The sequence below is a fragment of the Osmerus mordax genome, chromosome 2 (genome assembly GCF_038355195.1).
Source record: "Osmerus mordax isolate fOsmMor3 chromosome 2, fOsmMor3.pri, whole genome shotgun sequence".
Classification (NCBI taxonomy): domain Eukaryota; kingdom Metazoa; phylum Chordata; class Actinopteri; order Osmeriformes; family Osmeridae; genus Osmerus; species Osmerus mordax.
The window spans coordinates 17,098,442-17,118,118 of NC_090051.1; the positions used below are offsets into that span (position 1 = coordinate 17,098,442).

The following is a 19,677-nucleotide window of genomic DNA, read 5'->3' on the forward strand; positions in this document are numbered from 1 at the left end:
CGAGTGGTACATTAATGCAGAATCTCATTGGCTCCCTCTCAGTGTCCCTCAAGTGAGTAACCAATGAGTTATCCGAAACTAATGAATTATAAACTAAGTCCATATGAACCAATCATCATGCAGGTCTGTCCTATTTTTATGAATGGCTGAGTTTCATTCATTTTTTTTTTGTTATTGCCAGCAAGATCTTTAAAGGGCTCACACCACACTTAAGATCATGTTGCACATTTCCATATTGATATAATCAAAATAAATAAATTAGATATGTTAATATTTTTTCATATGTATTCAGTTTAATCGAAATTCCTCATCAATTATTTGAATAACATTTAAGACTGTGTGTAAGACTAAGATCCAATCGCCTGCACTGAATTCCTCCTGTCAGGTCTGTTTGGGATTTGAACTATCAACCTTGTGTGTATACTCTTCCATCTTTTTCTAGAACCACGTGCCATATGAAGTTAGGGATTAGTGCCAGAGGGTCAAAGTTCTCTAGTAGCCAACCCTTGTCATTAACACCAGCATCACTAAATTAGGAGCTGGACAAACACACTCTCCCTGGCGTTCAGTAGAAGAGGTTACATTCCCAGGGACATCCAACAGCTGGTATGAAAATCATAATCCCTTGAAACCAAACAGCTGTGTTGCAGAGCTTACAAGATCGGAAAAGAGACAATAATAGTAGGAATAGATAAATACATGAATGCACTGTGTCTTTGTTGATTGGCTCTGAGGTCTCGGGATCAGAGCAGATCTTACATCTTCCCTGATATATTAGTCGGTGCTGAGGTGGTAGGAGAGAGGGGGGTGTGTGAGAGCTAGCATATTGTGTTCCCATTCAAATTTGTTCCCCAAAATACATGCACTTGACATGATGACACATGTCGAGAGTATGTACAAACCTGTTCTGTAAAGACTGTGTTTGAGAATGTTTGTAGGAGACCTCAAGTTAATATTTATTGTCTTTTTTATCCTGGTCTAAACTTCCAGGTCACTGTGACACTGTGTATAGCATTAGCACCCTTCTTCTCATCTGGTATAACACTCAATAAGTGAATTGCAGCTTATTCACTGAGTGATTTGGCTGTCAGTCATATCCAGTGAAAATCTGTCTATTTGCACCTTTAAAAAATAAGTTAAAATGAGAAACTAGTGCCTCCAGTTAAGAGACGAGATTTGACTTGCCCGCTATTAATAGCACAAGGAAAGAGATCATTCCTGCCTTATTATCTTAGCAGCATGATAGAGCCACCCAACGATGGCTTGTCTATGGGGCTTCTAGTTGTATAATCCCAGCTCTCTCACTTTCTCTCTTTCTTGCTCTCCGCTCAAATGTTTGACTCTGCAAGAGCCTTAAAGCCAAAGGTCAAATAGACACACCACCTCACTCACTGTCTTTTATATGATCATGGTTTGTACACTCTCAAGAAAAAGGAGAGCCAAAAGGGAATTGAATCGGTAGATTCTGATCTGGGTCAGATAATGACAAAAGGATACATGTTTTTCATGGTCCTGTTTATATAAGAGTATTGAACTGCAATATTCCTGCTTGTTTAGTAACTGAAAAGGCCTAAAACGGACCATTATATTAAAATAATTTTATTCAGAGAGACGACTGAGAGAAAGTTGTATTTGTGTGCACACAGTTTCTTTTAAACAATATTTTATATCAATCCATAAAACAAAAGGCAGAAAAGTATGCATATTCAACCTTTTTTGTTTATTTGATAAATCTTTTGTCCATCAAAACAATGGATGCTCACAGCTAACAGATGACGATGATGACAGACAAAGGGCAGAGGATGAAGATATTGATTCTTCCCTCTTTTCTGTCCAATCACAGTTCAGGATTGGGAGGTGGGGGGGGGGGGCAGCTGTCTGCCCTTGACCCTGACTGCTTTCTGGGGCAGACAGTTACATACCACTGAGACCCTGAGGGGGAACAGGGGCTCTATACATACATGTAGAACATCACACTCGGGAATGATATGAGCTCTACTGCTGCATCTGTGCCACTGATGTCACTCAATACTGTTAATCTGTCTTGGCTAAGAATAGAATCATATCGCCATGACCGTATGATAAACCACACTACCTCCGTGAGCAAGGAGAAGGTCTCTTTTAAAGGTTGCTTCTTTGGATGGGTACACATGTGAGTGGATGTGTTAGATGAAAATATGTAGATAGGACAGTGTAGTTAGTAGATTTGTGTTGCACGATGGCAAACTCTGAGCAGTAACATGGACTGCATTCATCCTTAGTTGATGCCACCACTCCAAACGCAACTGCTCCATGTATCAGGTACAGTACTGAGGCAGTGTGGTCTCAACACGACTTGAACACAGACAGACGATACATGCAAAACATAGAAAACCCCTGTCACACAGAATAAGACTTGACTGACAGCAAGATGATGGACAGCCTCAGAGTTCTTAGCTTGTTTACGGTGATCTGAGGTCACATTCTACAAATGTGTTGACAACCAGGAACAAACCAATTTTTTTTTTTTACAAGCGGTTGATTAGTTACGCCCCCATGGGAGAGGGCAGTTTGGTAATGGCAGTGGATTATTGCGACACAGAAACAGGGGGATAATTGATCACATTTATATGCAATTTCAGCATCAAATTCCTTTTGTTTATTGGCTTGTTTATACTTGCAAGAGTCCAGCTGTCTCTCAAAATGGCTGAAATATCACTGGTGTGTGTGGTTCCATTTGTTAGTTAAGGCTATTGATCCCTCCAGAGATGAGAGGTGACTTGTGACATGGACGTTGAACATCGAGTCAGACGTGTTCTGTGTGGGCTTGATATCAATCTCCTGTTGAGTCACACAGTGTGGAGATTCAAAATGGTGGACAATTCTCCTGGGAATGCTTCTTTTCTTTTTACCAACACAGGCAGCCACTGATGCCCTTGCACAGTATTATCGACATGCTACCAAAAGGGAAACACAACAAATAAATATACAAGGAAATGGAAACTGAAGCAAAGGATAGGTCAGGGTTGAGTAATATGACTCGAGGTCACAGGTCAGGGTTGAAGGGAAAGTGTTACAACAATCAGCGTGGTCTCTCTCACCTCAGGCAGACATTCTTAGTCACCTTTGATTCAGCAGGCATGCGGTGGTGTAACTTCAGATAAAATATATAAACAAATATCTATGTACACATTAACTGTTTATAATCATCCTTCCCATAACTGAAAAGTAACTGTAAACATGCACTCTTCTTCACTGAGTCTCCTTGCTCCAGGCTCCATGAAAGACACTAAAAACACTTTTGTGTTATGTCCAATGACCGCATGGGTTCATGGAATTTGATGTCATACAAAGGGGTCTGATGGAACTGCTAGGACCAGCAGGGTCAGCGATCCACTACAGGGTGGTGTTGCCCATCAAAGCTGTTCCAAGATCTGTTCTCCATATCTGTACCCTAAGGAGAACAGCACCACATCCAATTCCAAAATGTATTTCAGATATCTGGTGCCATAGTTAGGGTAGGATAGGTTTTATTTATGTTAACAAGCATAATACCTGTATTCTTCTACTTCAGTCAGACCCTATGGTCATCAGACATCATCTCTGCTTCTGTGGGGCCTGGGTGCAAGTGGCTGCTCAGTGTAGTTTAAAGGGAATCAGGGTGACAACGTCACAGCCTCGCCCTAAAGTACAACTCAGTGTACCATTAGAACTCCACACTTATCAAAAAAACCCTGTACACAAAGGACAAAACCATCATGCTTAGCCAAGGCCAGGTTCTTTCTTTTGAACATTCAATCCAGACAAAAATACTCCTGTGTTGTCTTCAATGTTACCCTCAATACATTACATTCAACTGATAATATCCCTCAGTATAGAAACACACCATTAATCTAACTGAATTATGTTCCGGAAACATGCTCTTGTAGAGTATGATGAGGGGGAAAACTTGATGTGGAGGGGACAGAACCGGATTCAACATGGGTTTGAATCTGGGTTGAATGTTCTAGAATGACTGGCTCCAGATGAGTGGTGTACCAGACTCACTTACATGACCCACAGAAGAACACTGACCTGTACTCTTCTAAGCTAGATCTAACATCTCTACAATAATTTTATACCGATGTAGCTTTAAAAACACATTCATGTGTATATGTGTACCTATTTCCAGAAATATACAAATACTGTGTTTGCACATACAGTATATAGGCCATGATAATATTTTCATTAGGGAACATAGTAGTCGTACCAAGTGGCTAGGATTCCATGCTATGTTTTCCTAACATCCTACTGTAATAGCCCAGCAATTGCTGCTAATTTAGTTTAATTCCCACAATTTCTTTTCTCTCTATCATAATTGATAACTACACATCTTAACTTTACTTTGCAAATGAATAGAACAGCACAAAATAGCTTTCATTTAAGTTGTTTTTTCTCTCCCCACAGCACACTTGACTTTGTGAGTTGATGTTTTGACACTGTAATTAGGACTGTTCTTTCACAGGATAGATGTTCTTGAAATAGCAGTTTAAATTTAGTTCCCTGTCGACGTGTGAAAGGGTAAATCAACCTCTCACTGTCAGAGGCTCACTGTTATACCATGGGGGGATCCATTTCAATCCCTGTTCCTCTACAACTGTCGTAGGGGACACATTCTGAAGAATGGGTGGGAGTTGTTTAATCTACATGGCTGGCCTAGTGGGTTGTCTTAGATCAGGACCTCGGACATGCAGTAGCAAACGCCTGGCCTGTGAGATATTCACACCTATGTTCGCTCTCCTAAAATGTTCATTCAGAAAATCCGATGTGCTATGCGATCCCAAGCATGACCCTATCTTTCGAACTCCAACCCTCTCCCAATTCCAGATTAGACCTCGGGTCTGGGGTCAGTTTCTTCACCCTCCCTCATCTCACTGTCCTCCATGTGGCCGTGGGACACTGATCTCTCATATAGAAAGATAAAATGCCAGTGAAAAGACCATAGTCTACAAACATTGAAGCTCACAATGATGATACTAACCTCTCTGTCACATTTTGCCTAGGGCCTCAAAAACTAAAGTCGCAACTGACTCTAAAAACACAGTTCAAAAGATGTTTGTGGTCCTAAGTTGCTGGGGGTCAAAATCCCTGTTTGTCTCCCCAGGCCTGGCTGACTGCTGTTGTGTCTTGCCACCCTCAACTATAAACTCACATGTCAATAATGGATGAGTTTTCCGTTGCATCTCCCCAGCAGCCCAGTGTTGTGCTATGGGGAGACTCTGGAGTGAGTGCTTTTACATGCTTTATTCATACATTATTCACACGGTTCCTCAAAGAGGTAGAGCCTACTCTCTACTCCTGTAAACGAACAGGGACTACCACTACCCTACTTTCATTTCAGGCCCACCCTCTTTCTCTCTCTCCGTCTTCTGGGCTCTTTCTTCTTTTCTTCTTTTCCTCTCTCCTGTCTTTAACCTTTTAGCCTACTTCTTTTAGAGAGTAGAGCATCATTTAGTTTACTCCTCACTTCATTTCTCCCTTCTCACGCTCCATAATCTCTTTGTTGAAGGGCCTTGACAGTATCCTTCAACAACCCAATACTTGGTTCAGAGTGGCATTGGAGCACATTAAGGGCTTTCATCTGGGTCGGACCTGAGGCCTACGGGTTGGGATTTGGCATTGGTGTCTGGGGCTGGGTCCAGGGTTAGGGAACACTGGGGATGGAGTATGGCCGTGGTTAGGGCTGGGGTGCAGTTGGAAGGGGTCCATCCTTCAAGGAAACTAGTTGGTAGACACACAGGAAGCGGTCTGGACACAGAGTCTGTTCCTTTAGGATGATTGTACTGTTCTGATCTTTACATATTCTAACATAATCAGCACAATCCCATTCAGACCCCTGTCCCATTGGAAACAGAACACCAGTCTTTTGAAGGGTGTTTGTATAAATGTGAGTATATGTACCGTACTGTATGTATATGGATGCGTGAGAATGTGTATTTCTAAGTATGTGAAAAGGGAATGATTTGGTGGTGTCCCCATCTTTGCTAGTCCCGACTCCTGTTGCGTTTCTTGAAGAAGAAAAAGGGGGTCTTCTGGGGAGGACCGAGCAACATGGGAACCTGGTTCTTGTGAGTTATCCTGACCTGAAAGTGACAGACCAGAGGGCACAATATAAGAAGGTACAAACGTGATATTGCTTGCAGTACCCCGAAATGATATATTCAACTCAATGTTCAATACTCCCAAATCCACATGTGTCTAGGAGGCAGGGATTTGTTGGTTCAGAGAATTGATCTCAGAAAAGGGGAAATAAAATCGCCCGACATCAGTGCCCAATCTCAATTATGCCTGTGTGGTTGAATGGAAGGAAATTCTGGATCAATGTTCCAACGTCTACTGGAAAGCCTTCCCAAAAGAGACAAGGCAATTTTAAAAGCAAAGTTTATATGAATGCCCAGAATCGACAAGTACGTGTTTTATCTACAGTAAATTGCATAAAAAGTAAGTATTGTATGTAAGGAAGTTCACAAGTCTTTTCACTGTTATTTTCTGTTTGCTCAGACCAGACCTGAAAAATACTTTCAGTTTGAGCCTGAAAAAACAAAAACGCATAATGCACCCTACTCATATTTTATCAACGTTCCAACATTTCAGTTCTGCTCCAGTACAGCAGCATTGTAATGGCGTCTCACCGTGCAGGGCGGCTGCATCCACGGTTCTCCGTCGATTTGCATGGGCAGCAGTCTGGATGTCCTGTGAACAAGGATATATGGTGGAGGAGGCAGGGGGTGGGAGATAGGGCGTAGAGGGTAGGAGGTAGGGAGGAGGACACAGGGAGTAGGGGGTTGGGACCAGGGTACAGAGGGCAGGGTTGGGGAGGGGGGAGGGGGGTTAGATCACACGCACCTCAGAGGCATCAGTAGCCTGTTCACACCGTCCCAGGACAGGGTCAAACACAGCTCCCTTTGTTCCCACGAGTCCCGTTCCCAGACAAGCCCCCACTCTTTAAACTCACATACCCACTGTACACACACTCACACAAGTGCATGCTCTTTCTCTCTCTCTCTCTCTCTCTCTCTCTCTCTCTCTCTCTCTCTCTCTCTCTCTCTCTCTCTCTCTCTCTCTCTCTCTCTCTCTCTCTCTCTCTCTCTCTCTCTCTCTCTCTCTCTCTCTCTCTCTCACACTCACAGACACACACACACACACACACACACTCTCAGTCACACTCAGAACGCCCCTAACCTCTTCCCACACACACAAAGTTAGTTTAAGCCTTTCATGCATGCCCCTACAGCTAGGGAAACAGTGTATGGAAGAATGATCAATCCTGTTATAATTCTGGTCTCGAAAAATACCAAGGTCCGTTTTCTGAACAGGTGAGAAAAGTTTGTGAATGCTTAACGGACTGAACCTGGATGGAACACACACAGGGAACACTGACTCTACTCAGTCAGGCCTCACAGGAGAGGCCTGGAAGAGACTGGGTGACCTGTCACTTCACAGATGATTGTGACAGTGTGTCTCTTTCGGTCATAGTTTGGATTGAATGTATAATGATCTGAGCAGAAAGACCCACTGTGTTAAGGGCCCTGTCCATTCACAACGAAGAGTGTAATTTGCCTGTATGTCCATGTGGGTCTGTGGCCAAATCTGTTTACCTGATTGTGACACTAGCACACTGAGCCAGCCTGCGACCAGCACTCTTCAGGCCTGTGTATATCTGGCCCATCTCTATAGCTCCCTCAAGACCCACCACCTCCATCAGCTGGTCACTGAGATCTAGAGAGAGAGAATGGGGGGGGGGGGGGGGGGGGGGGTAGAGGGAGGACAGGGGTAGACACAGAGGGAGATGTTTAACAGCATTTAATGCAGGTCAAAAAAGAGGCAGACTAATACAAGTTAAGACGTTTCCTGACTCCACAGCATGGAGAACTGAACCTGCACTCCTTGTACTCTGTCCTCCCCTATGCGTTATCTGACAACATCAGCACAGATGGGGGGAAGAATCCTCTTTAGACAATTGAGGTACTCTTCTGAGGTGAACCAAGCGTCCTGGAGCCCGGGGGTCCTCATTCAACCCTGTCTGGCTGGGGAGCAGTTTGAACATGCAACTCTGGTCTGTTTAGACTGGCACAGTCTCAGTGTTAACTGATAACTAATATTGGTTCCACAACATCACTTAACCCTTCACTTAACTTCACTGAAAAATTCCTTCTGCACAGCTGATCACAATCTAAGAATCTGGAAAAACTGTGTTCTATTTAAACATCATCCTCTGAGATTGAATGGTCATTTCCATTAAGTTAGATCTTCATCCTACTTCACATCAGGCATGAGAGCCAACTGTGGAGGTACATATAATTCAGTGCTCATGTATGGGGGACGTGTTAGGAATAATATAAGAATCATGCTTTTTCCTGCTTAGCTCTGAACACTGTTAAAGTTTATACAGAAACATCAAAGTTGGTGAGTCACCGACAATGATGAATATTTCAGATGACAATTGTACAGAAAATGTCACAGAGCGTAATAATGAGGGACAAAAACCTTCAAAATCACTAAGGGTAGGTACACTTTGAAGCAACATTCTTGCTTCAAATAACGCAAAAAAGTTAAGGGTGTGACTTGTGGCTTGAAAGCAATTGGAGCAAAATGGCATCTTCAACACAGGCACACAATATATTCTGTTCCATTCTAAACCCATGTAATTTATCTGCCATGACATATCACTGTGCTCTATGTTAGAGAAAAGCCAAGTCAAACACAACGACCCATGCAAGAGGAGATATACTGTTTGTTACATTTTACGGGGACAACATCCTTGCTTTTGGGACAAACTGCCCACACCCCCACTCCCAACCCTGCCTGCGTTGTCCGGATGGCAGCCGATCGGCCGTGGTCACGCTGTGTTCAGAGGGGAGGGGTCACGCTGTGTTCAGAGGGGAGGGGGATTTGTCCTGAAAACACACAGCCCTGTCGGCTTTGCCAAGGGATGGGGAGCAAACCAGAGGACCCCCCGCCCCCTTTGTCTCTCCTCTCATCCTGGAGACCAGCCCATTTACACAGGCTCAAGAGCAAGTGCTTCCCTTCATTACAACCTCCTCCCTCCAGTCCCTGGAGTTTTCCAAGAAAGAATAATAGGATTGTCCAGTCAGTAAGATCAAACTGGCCTTTTAGTGCCTCAGACGAACAAAGAGACAAATACACCATGACACATGGGCCTAGCCAGGGCTTACAGGCTGCTCTTTAGCACATTATTATCTACTCATCAAATGTTTCTTGAGTGAAAATGTTGAGTCCACTGAACATTAGTAGTGTGTACACTGTACATGATATATTTTATAGTGTGGTGTGGTGTGGTATAGTATTGTATAATTTAATACAGTTTAGAATAGTATAGTATCTAATATGGTATATATATATATATATATATATATAGTATACAGTACATATGTATACAAATATGGGTATTATGTCATTCGCACATTCCTCCAACCCTCGCGCCCTTCATACCACTACGCCCCCTCACTACAGCCCCACCCAATACACACACTTCCTCCTACCAAACATGGGCATCCACAGTATGTTTCTGCCAGCCTGATGGCAGAGATGCCTACCATGCCGCCTCTCACCTCACCAGATCCATCAGTGTGTTTACTCACAGCACTACATCTCAGTGAGATAGCACTAATAATAGACCAGAACAGCCTCTTGCATAACCTAGGCATAGTGCATTGTGGGGGATGGATGGTAATGCTGGCCAAACAGCATTTAATACTGCTGTGCCACAGGCACTATTTGCCTTTCACACACATGTGCACACACATACACACACACACACCCACACACTTACATACACACACATAGAGGATGAAAGGAGTTGCTTGTTAACTACAAGGTTAAGATTAACCAGAGCCATGTCAGAATAAGGAAGAGAAACAGTGTTTGTGAAATATTAGTTAGTGGTCACTTCTTACACCCATCTTTCAGTGTTCTTTAAAGTAATAGGTCAACCATACACTGTATGGAAGCTGCACCCTCCAAACGTTGTTTTGCTATCATAATAATCTCATCCCACCCAAGAGGGAAACAAGTCCTATACTGCAGTGCAGGGGCATTGCCAGAAAATAAAACATTTCGGGGCTTCCATCTTAAAATGAAGGGGCAAAAAAGTATGTATATACTTATGTATCTATATATCAACAATTCTTTCATGTTTTTATTTAAGTAATTGGGGAGGGGGGGGCGGACATATAAATGAGGGGGGCCCTCCAGGCCCCCTCGTGGCTACTGCCCTGTTTGAGTGTGTCGCTATATTGGTGGTCTGTATTTATAAACCAGTGTTTTAGTTTCCTGCCTCCACCCCCTCGCCTGGCGCCCTCCCCACCAGCAGGCTGTCATTGTCTTGGGGAGGCCGCGGCAGATGGTCAAGAGGAACTAGCCCACACTGAGGTACCGTGGTGAAGGTGTAGGCGTGGGCGATGCCTGGTTCTGGCCCAGTGACAGAACATAGTCACTGCAATGACACATGACACACACAGAGGTTGTACTTATTGTACCATTCCCCCAAATAAATACATTGGTTTGTTTACTCCCTAACTCATTCAGTCAATCATTCATCCATTCATTCACATATTCCTACTCACATGAGAGGATGTTGCAAATGGATAATCTGTCAAACACTCTGATCACATTGCCTCTGCCCTTTCAGAGCTTCTATTTCCTTAACATTGTGTTGGTGTCAATCACAAACATGTTTCTCACACTAAAAACCCATCAATCTAGTCTCTAGTGTGGGAAAACCATTTGACAATTGCCTCTTCAGAAATTACAGTGACACATAACATACTGTATCACTTTATCGCCATCATTCTCCTCCGCCTGTTCTCTATTCTTACTCTGAACCTTATCTCAATCCTCCTTCTAGGACTCATCATTGTCATCTTCATTAGTATTCTAATTCTCCTCATCATCATTATTATCATCCTCAGTTTCCCCCCCACCCTTAGGGTAGGATTATTTTCATTTAGAGAGAATCTATTTCTGTGGCAATGAGCAATGCAGGAAATGAAAAATAACAGTCTTCTTTTTCTGTATGAAAGGATAATAATACTGTCCCTTGATGCTTGTACTCTAAAATAGTCCTGGTAACCGCCATGGTGTGATGTTAGACTGCTTTTGGGTAGGAATGTGTGGTTTTTTCACAAACCCCTGACGAAAAGAGGATGTGTAAATCTTGCCAGGACCAACCATGGAGCTTCAAAAAACACCCGGTGGACCCAAAGTGCTATAGTGACATAACCTGCCCTTACCTCTGTACTGACCTCTGTACTGGAGCCTCACAAACAACCTTTTCTGGTTTCAGCTCTTTCAATTATTAGTTATCTGAGAAGTGGTACTGCACGTTCAGTTGAATAACAGGGAAGATGAGACCCCCTTCCCATGATCAACAACTTTATCTGTCCCTAGTGGAAGGAGAGAGGGACCGCCAGTGATGTATTCCCCAAGTTGGAGGAGACAGGGCTGATCCAGAACTGCGTCTGTCTCCATTGGGAGGAGTCTGTCCCTAGTGAGAAGACAGCTCCATCCTCAGAGCTGAAGCTGCTCCAGCTCAGGATTCCTTTCTCTGTGTCAGGGTAAGCGGGCTGATTGCATTATCTCTTGCGTCCAGCTTTAAAGGCCTGATCTTATTGCTGGTGAGCAAACAACTGTTGTAAACAATTTGTCAAAAGGTGGACACATGGGCAAGTAGGCTTTCAGGAACACAAAACACCGACCCATATACGCTTGTGCACTGGCACACACACACCCACACAGGCGTCAGTGCGTACGCACACAAACACCTCTGCGCACACACTTACAGTACGCACGTCTGTATGCACACGAATACATACTCACAAAAGCACACGCATACAGCTCACTCGAAGAAATCACATGTCCTTCTCTGTATCGCCTTTCTGAATGGGATTAGAGGGAGGAGATCATTTAATAAAGGGGAAACCCTGTGGGACAACTGTACACACGAGCAGAACAATACCTCAACACACACACACACACACGCATGCACACACATACACACGCACACACACACGCACGCACGCACACACATACAGCGCTGCAGAGTAAATAGCCAGCATGGCAGATCCCTTAAAGGTAAGTCATGAGTTGACAGTTTAAAAGCACTGTTAATCAGTTTGCATGAAGCACTGCTTGACGTCTGCTGACGTTGATCTTATAAGACTTCTGGAGGGAGTAGAGCGGCTATGACTGGAGACTTTCGTTAGCAGAAATGGTGTTACAAACCAAATCATCAACACGGTAATTGCGAGGCTTCACAGGTGCATTGACGAGTGTGTATTTATACATGGATGTGCTTAAGAAGGGGCTGTCACTCGGCTTTAGAGGTGTGTGTGCGTGTTACTGTGTGTGCGTGCACGCGTGTGCATGCCTGTGCGTGTAGAAGTCTCCTCTGCGTTCTTAGGCTATAAATACCCCAGCATATGGACAGAATGTCCTGTTGTCCCAGAACCTTTGGACTCTGGCCGTAGACCGGTGCCAAGAAGCAGGCCCCTCAGAGTGCATGGTGGTCAGGTGAGGGGATGGGGAGGTGACAATGTGTTATGGAACTGCAGAGTAGAGTACAAAATAGTACTGTGCAGTGGGTGTTTTCAAGGGCAGTGGTCAGACCTCAGCAAAAGCTTATGGCTGGAGGGCAGTTAAAGATTACTGATATGAGTCATGCAGTTGACAATAGCCCCTGTTCCTTTTTTTCCCCTTCTATCCCTCTGTCTTTCTGTCCTCTCGTTTTCTCTCATTCTTTCACTCCTGCTCTCTGTGTCTTTCTAGTTCAGTGGAGCCCTGGAGTCTCCATGGAAACCAGATTCATATGAGTTCTGTGACGTGTGAGTCGCACGGGGGTGGAATGATGAAGGGAATGAGAGAGAGAGAGAAACGGAGCGAGGTGAAATGAGGTGATACGGACGAACGAAAGAAGAGAGTCAGGGAGTGAACACAGGAAGTGAGTTTTAGGACTGCGAAGGCTGCAGGATGGCAGGGGCACCGCAAATAATACAGGGTAGGAAACAGTCACAAAGAAAGAGAGAGCAAAGGAGAGAAGGAGAAAGATAGAGAGGAGAAAGATAGAGAGGGAGTAAGGAAAGGCCAGTCCTGCTACGGTCACCCCTGACTCCTCTGTCCTCTGCCCTCACCACGTCCTGTGGGTCTAGCATCACAGCTCACCTGGCACTGAGACACAGACAGTGAAAGAGGTTCACTTATGGCAACCGAAAACAGATGCTCCTTGTTGACCTTGAACACTAGTCCTGCAAGCACAGCGCATCCCCAAGGACTACTGTGACAGAGAACGCACTGAAATCACCCACTGAAATGTGTGTATGTGTGTGTGTGTGGGGGGGTATCCTCCATCCTGTATCCCCCTCAGGGAGTACACACATACACTTACACCAACCAAAGCAAAATCTTGGATTAGGGTCACATTTTCCATTGTATATGCTGTATCCTGTACATGATATGGTGAAATATCTAAGAGATGGCCAGACTTGGCTCCATTGCAGAACTTCGCACACTATGTAGCAGAATGTTTTTGAAATTGGTTTTGAAGCATGGAGGGCCCATTTACTCACCTTGCACACAGAACTTGAGCTCTTTTACGTCTGTGACTGTGCTGGCAGGCATTCTGTCTGGAACTTTCTTGCTCATACGGTTATAGTTCCGCCTCTTCTTTGTCTCGCCCCACAGGTTGGAGCCGCCGTGCATGCTGGGAATGTTGAGGACTGCAATACCCTCCAAGGAGGTGTTGCTGAGGTCAAGGATGATGCCGTCACACTGGGGGAGGGGGAGAGAGAGAGTAGGGGGGGAGAGAGAGCTTAGAAGGACTATTGAGAGAAGGTCTGACACCTCTATATAGAACTAATAACCTAGAATGACCCTATATGGTTACAGGAGAAATCACTACAGTGTACAACACAGGGAACCTCTCACATCTTTCCATACATCCATTAAAACCCAGGCCTGGAAAGGTTAGAGAGGGGTAATGAGATATTGTTTCCAATTACCCGACAAATGTAATTCAGCATGTCATTAATTAAGACCACTGAAATCTTGTCAATAGATATGACTTGAACCTTCGCTGAAAGTCTCATCAAGTTTATTCTCATGAACTGTTGGTAAACATGGGCAGTTTGATGTACGCAGGTTGAAATGGGACACACACAAACACACAGAAACTGTGAAGTTATCTGCAGACCATTGTGTTCATTGTCAGTTTGCTCTGTGGAGTTTTTAATACAGTAATTACATCTTGTGGCATAATTACATCCCACAAGTCTATACATCTCTAGTGGATCCCGCTGCTCTGCTCTGAGGTGTACCACTGGGCTGTATGGGAGTGGCTGCCACACTGAGGAACAGTAATGAATTAAAGAGACACCCCAATGAGGTTTTCCAACAGCTAGCCTATCTGCTGAGGCCATGAGGGGCTTACTTTGGACTTGGAGGATAATTATTAAAGGCTTTATTGAGTGCTGGACAAGGTTAATAAGTATCTGTGAGTCACTCTTTAATTTGTACAAAAAGGACCAGCTTAACAGATTTCAATCGCACAGCCTGACTGATAACATCTTTACCGTAGAAAATCAAGACACTGTTGTTCACCTCACATCACTCACAAAGTGAAAAGGTAAATGCCTTTTCGGCTGATACAGGGAAAGGTTTACAGAAGCTTTGTTTCTCAAACCTATATGGGTGCATATATTAAATAAATAGTTGTGTTTGTCCTTATTTTAGCATTACTTGCGTGTGGAATTTGGACTTCAGGGCTCATTCATTTACTTAATTGCGTCTGACAAGTTAAATCAAGCACACTTCTGATGTTGAAAATCTGTTCTGCATTTCACCATGGTCTCTCTTGGCTTACTCAGAGGTATTATGTGACGGAATGAGGCAATCCGTGGTTTGATGGTTTGACAGAACATTAGCTCTGAGCTAAGAATAGGCAAATGCATTCATTTGGGAATGGCACTTTCATGTGTTTTTTGGGGCATTTTGTCACCTATAAGACTTGTGTTTAATAACATTTTGTTTCCCTGGACCATGGAGTATAGAGCACATATCAAGTAAACATCTTTCTTAGGTTGGTCATTCCTGTCCACAAGCAAGATAAAGTCCTCCATTACTCACCTCCACCTCTAAACATTCGTTGAGTTTCTTGCAGGTGGCAGATATGGTTTCCGTGGTGCCAAACTCAAAGTACCACAGCTTGTTCTTCATCCTGCAAACCAAACAGGAAGAGAAAAGAGAGCCAGAAGTCCTTGAGTGACACAAGGGATATATTTTCATTTAATGTGCTCTTCAATTCACCCACCCCCTCATCCCCCACCCCCACCCCCCAAAGCTGCAATTAAAAAGGGCATTGCTGGTTCTGGCAGCATATGTCAGCCATGCAAGGCACCTCGGGCATGTCAGTTCTTGTGAAATATTGAGGTTTTCCTACAATCCCAGTCATTTCAATACAGGAGACAGACAGTTTGCTGCTGTTTTTTTTATAGTTAGGGTCAAAGCTCTGTAAACACACCCCACAGCTTAAAACTGGGGTGGTCTGCATTTCTGTACTAACAAAGCACAAAGGACATCGTGACAAGTTAGAGTTAGGATACTGCTGCTCTGACCTTGCAGCAAAAACACACATTTTCACCTTGGTGCCCTTAAGGCTGGCAGGCCCACCATAACTGGGTGGACTAGTGCCAGAGGCAAGAGGACAAAGGCCTTCATAAGATCATGGTTCATGTCCACTTTCACAGCACACAACAACCTTAGGGTCCAAAGAGTTCATGTACAGTTCTGCCTCAGAGGGAACTCTGTCACAAGTGACCTGGTGCAAGTTGTTTATTCTATTTCATCCCTTTACTAATCATGTCAGTGTCAATACAATGCTCCGAATACAACTGAACTATGTTAAAAAAAATAACTGATGGACTTAGGAGTCAGATGGCTGAGCGGTGAGGGAGTCGGGCTAGTAATCTGAAGGTTGCCAGTTTAATTCCCGGCCAATCCCGGTCAATTGACGTTGTGTCCTTGGGCAAGGCACTTCACCCTACTTGCTTCGGGGGGAATGTCCCTGTACTTACTGTAAGTTGCTCTGGATAAGAGCGTCTGCTAAATGACTACATGTAAATGTAAGAACGACTCCTTCAATGTGCGTCCTTCAAACCTTTAACTCCCACCTCATCTCCTGGTGGTGCTAAAACATTGAGGGGCTGCTTAAACACCTCAGTCTGACAGGTGCTGGACAGGTGTGGAGAACATCTCAGATTCCCTGGCAGACTGATTGAAGAGAACAGCGCCTCAACTCTCCACGGCTGGCGTGTGTGTGTGTACTTGTGTAAGGGTGTTTGAAGGGATGACTTTGCCCTGTGATGCATCTCTGCAGGTCTATCATTCCAAGCTGTTTTATTTCCACCAAACCAAAGGTAGCCCTCAAATGCTCACTTGTCTAACAACACAGAAAACACCATGTTTTACTCAGACTGGAAGCACACAGTTCTCTATCAGGACTTCACAAAGGCGACAACAGTGTGTGTTCATTCTATTACACATTCTTGTTCTTCAACATTTTCACAGTATGTACATTGGATATGGCACAGATACTCTCCTGCTGACACTAACAACATTCTTGTTGACACAACAAGCACAGTGGTATGGGGGTAGAACCATATAACCAGTTATATTTAGTGAAATATTTACAGTTGGCACTGGCAGCCTATTGGCAAGAAGAATGTAAAGACTTTGGCAAAACAGTTTAATTTAGTTCCATTGTATAACACCTTCAAAGGTAGCATGGAAACCAGATTAGGCAATCAAAAAAGCATGGTAACTGTATTAACCTATGCTCTCTTCTATAATGCTACACTGTTCCCTTAAAGCATTGTTGAGGCTTCCACCTCCTCACCTCCCCACATCCTCTGAAAACCCTGCTCTGTCAGACGGAGGGATTATGAACAAATCTGAGATCACAATTAGGCACAGTTTCGATTCTCAATGAGACAAGCTGCCTAACCTCATTAGCTGGCTTCCACTTGAGAAGGCCTGTAAAAATGCAATTAACTCCCAGTTCTCCTTCCTCCAGTGAGACTAAGGCAGGGGTGGAGGTGGGCTCAGTCCTGGATAGTCCTTAAAGACACATTTGGTTTTTACAGCCTAGCAGCTAAATTGACACAACTGAAATTATTTGCACAGGTCTTAAGCGTCTGCTACAAGTCTATTGAAAGATGACATTCCATGTATTTATTATGAATGTCGTCGATAACAACTAAAGAAAATGTGAACAAAATAAAACCAACAGGACAAAAGCAAGTCTCCACCCTGAGGAGTATTTACTTTGTGTACTGATGAGGCGGAGGTTTTTCTCGTTCGCTTTGAGAGCTGACTGTTCAGTATTCAAGACTGCGTCTGTGCAGCTCTGAGCAGCTGAGTGAGAAAGGAGGGGAATGAGTTCACAGGTTGAAACTGAGCTCGCCATGGCCTCAGGAAATACAGCTAGATCACACTGACTGGACACCAGCCAAAATAGACCTAATTTTAATACCGAGGCAGGCCAAGTTAAGGATGGATTGAAATGCCATTGGGTGGGAGGGCGGGGTAGTGGGGGTTACCCAGAATTTTTTTAAGTTAGATGTGATGAATAGTGAACGGTGAATTTAAGTAAGGTGTGATGTGAGCGGGGGGCAGGGTGGTGTTAAGATGCCCGGGACACTAGTCTCAAAAACACAGCGCTGTGGCTCCAACAGTGGAGTGTGGGCCCTCAGGCTGTAAAGCACACAGTCATTCACCCGCTCGTTGGCCCCTCCGCACCCTTCCCCTGCACACACTGACCTCCCTGTTCCTCCCCTCTCGGGAGAGATAACCATCTCCCATAATCCCTTGTGAGAGAAATGACCTGCTGACCCCCCTCCACCACCCTCCCTTCAGTATCTGTGATCAGATCAGGCCTCACAGCTTGGACAGCAGCCTCTATCCTCCTGATCCTCGGAGATACCAGCTACTGACTGACCCACTGAGGCTGTCTCTGCATGAGAGGAGAGAAGACTGTGGTTGTTTTGGAGGTGTGCCAGGAGATGGAAGGAGGACGGGAGGCTACAGTGAGGATGTAAGACAATCACTCTAATCTGATGAACTATCTCAATTTATCCAATCAAACGATCAGTTTCCAAGAACCCAAATATCTTTTACAGCGCTGACAAAGCAGCTTATGCAGTAAGAAGGATAGAATGGCATCTATCTAACGTCCCTGTGCTTACTCTGAGTGAGAGCATGTTTCTCTAATCATCTGATAAATGTGTAGAAACATTTTAGCCAAGATGAACTGAAATTCCTTTGAATACCACTAAGAACTGGATCTGTTTTGGGGACAAATTGCTCATTCAGGTAAATACCTTCCCCAGGGTGCTCCTGCCTACAGCTAAATAAACCTTGACCCTAAAGTGTCAGAGAGCACTCCTTCCCTCCCAATCCCCCCCTCCCTCCCTCCCTCCCTCCCTCCCTCCCTCCCTCCCTCCCTCCCTCCCTCCCTCCCTCCCTCCCTCCCTCCCTCCCTCCCTCCCTCCCTCCCTCCCTCCCTCCCTCCCTCCCTCCCTCCCTCCCTCCCTCCCTCCCTCCCTCCCTCCCTCCCTCCCTCCCTCCCTCCCTCCCTCCACTTCACTCCCCCTTTTTCTACACACACACACCCACACATACACACACAAACACACCCACACACCCACAAAGGGTAGGAGCACTTACTACTTGCACGTCACTTTGGATAAAAGCGTCTGCAAAATGAATAAAATGCAATGTAAAATGTCACGTATAAATCCTTCCTTGTTGGATCTACACCCTAGCCCTAGTCTGATGTAGCAGTGGCAAACGGCGCAGGCTGTTTGCTCCGTGCGACTGCTAGAAAGGCTGTGTGTCACGATGGCAGCAGAGAGGAGTGTGGGTTCATGCATCACTCTGTCAGAGCACAACAGCAGGGTACAACATGTTCAAACACTAACACATTCCCACGTTCTCTATGGAATACACACTCACACATGCACTCGCATACACAACTGGACACACAAAGCCATACGCGGAGAGGTTAGATTCAAACCCGTTTTATATTCCATGCATCTGATTCTGATTCTGAACTCATTATTAGCTACACAGGGCCAAAAGGAGACTGTCCTCAAACAGAGATTGATGCATTGAGACAGATGGGGCCCCAGCCCTTCCCTTCACCCACATTAGATTGATTAAACCTGATCAATCTATAGGACAATAACCTATCCACGCCCTGATTAGCTTAAAGATAATACATATTGACAATGACTTGCAGCGGAGATCCCTGCGGTCCCTATACACACAGTCTATACTACTAGTGTCTATGGAACTATATTCCAAACTAACTGAACCTCCCAGTTATACAATTTGCTTCACCGATCCATTACTTTAGGCAATGAGGGAATTTCTTTGTCAGACCAGTTGTGAGGACCAGGATTCTTCTGTTAAGACTTCTAATAATGTTTTTCAGACACTTTTATCCAAAGCAACATTCGAGGGACGGATTTGAATCTGTGACCTCTTGAGCTGCAGTCAAATACTCTAGCACTGAGATAAACCCTAACCCATCCTGTTCTCACACCATAGTCATGACAACCCTGGTGTACTGAGAGGGTTTGTAACAAC

The 19,677-nt window shown here is 44.5% G+C and overlaps 1 protein-coding gene across 1 annotated transcript in view; it reads right to left on the reverse strand.

Moving 5' to 3' along the window:
• Positions 1–1,710: 1,710 nt before the first annotated feature.
• LOC136959378 (diacylglycerol kinase beta) overlaps positions 1,711–19,677 on the reverse strand; it is a 45,538-nt gene continuing 27,571 nt past the window's right edge. The window contains 5 exon segments of the mRNA XM_067253699.1: positions 1,711–6,101; positions 6,651–6,711; positions 7,617–7,737; positions 13,602–13,803; positions 15,157–15,247. Coding sequence (XP_067109800.1) covers positions 6,003–6,101; positions 6,651–6,711; positions 7,617–7,737; positions 13,602–13,803; positions 15,157–15,247 — 574 coding nt within the window. The 3' untranslated portion in view covers positions 1,711–6,002.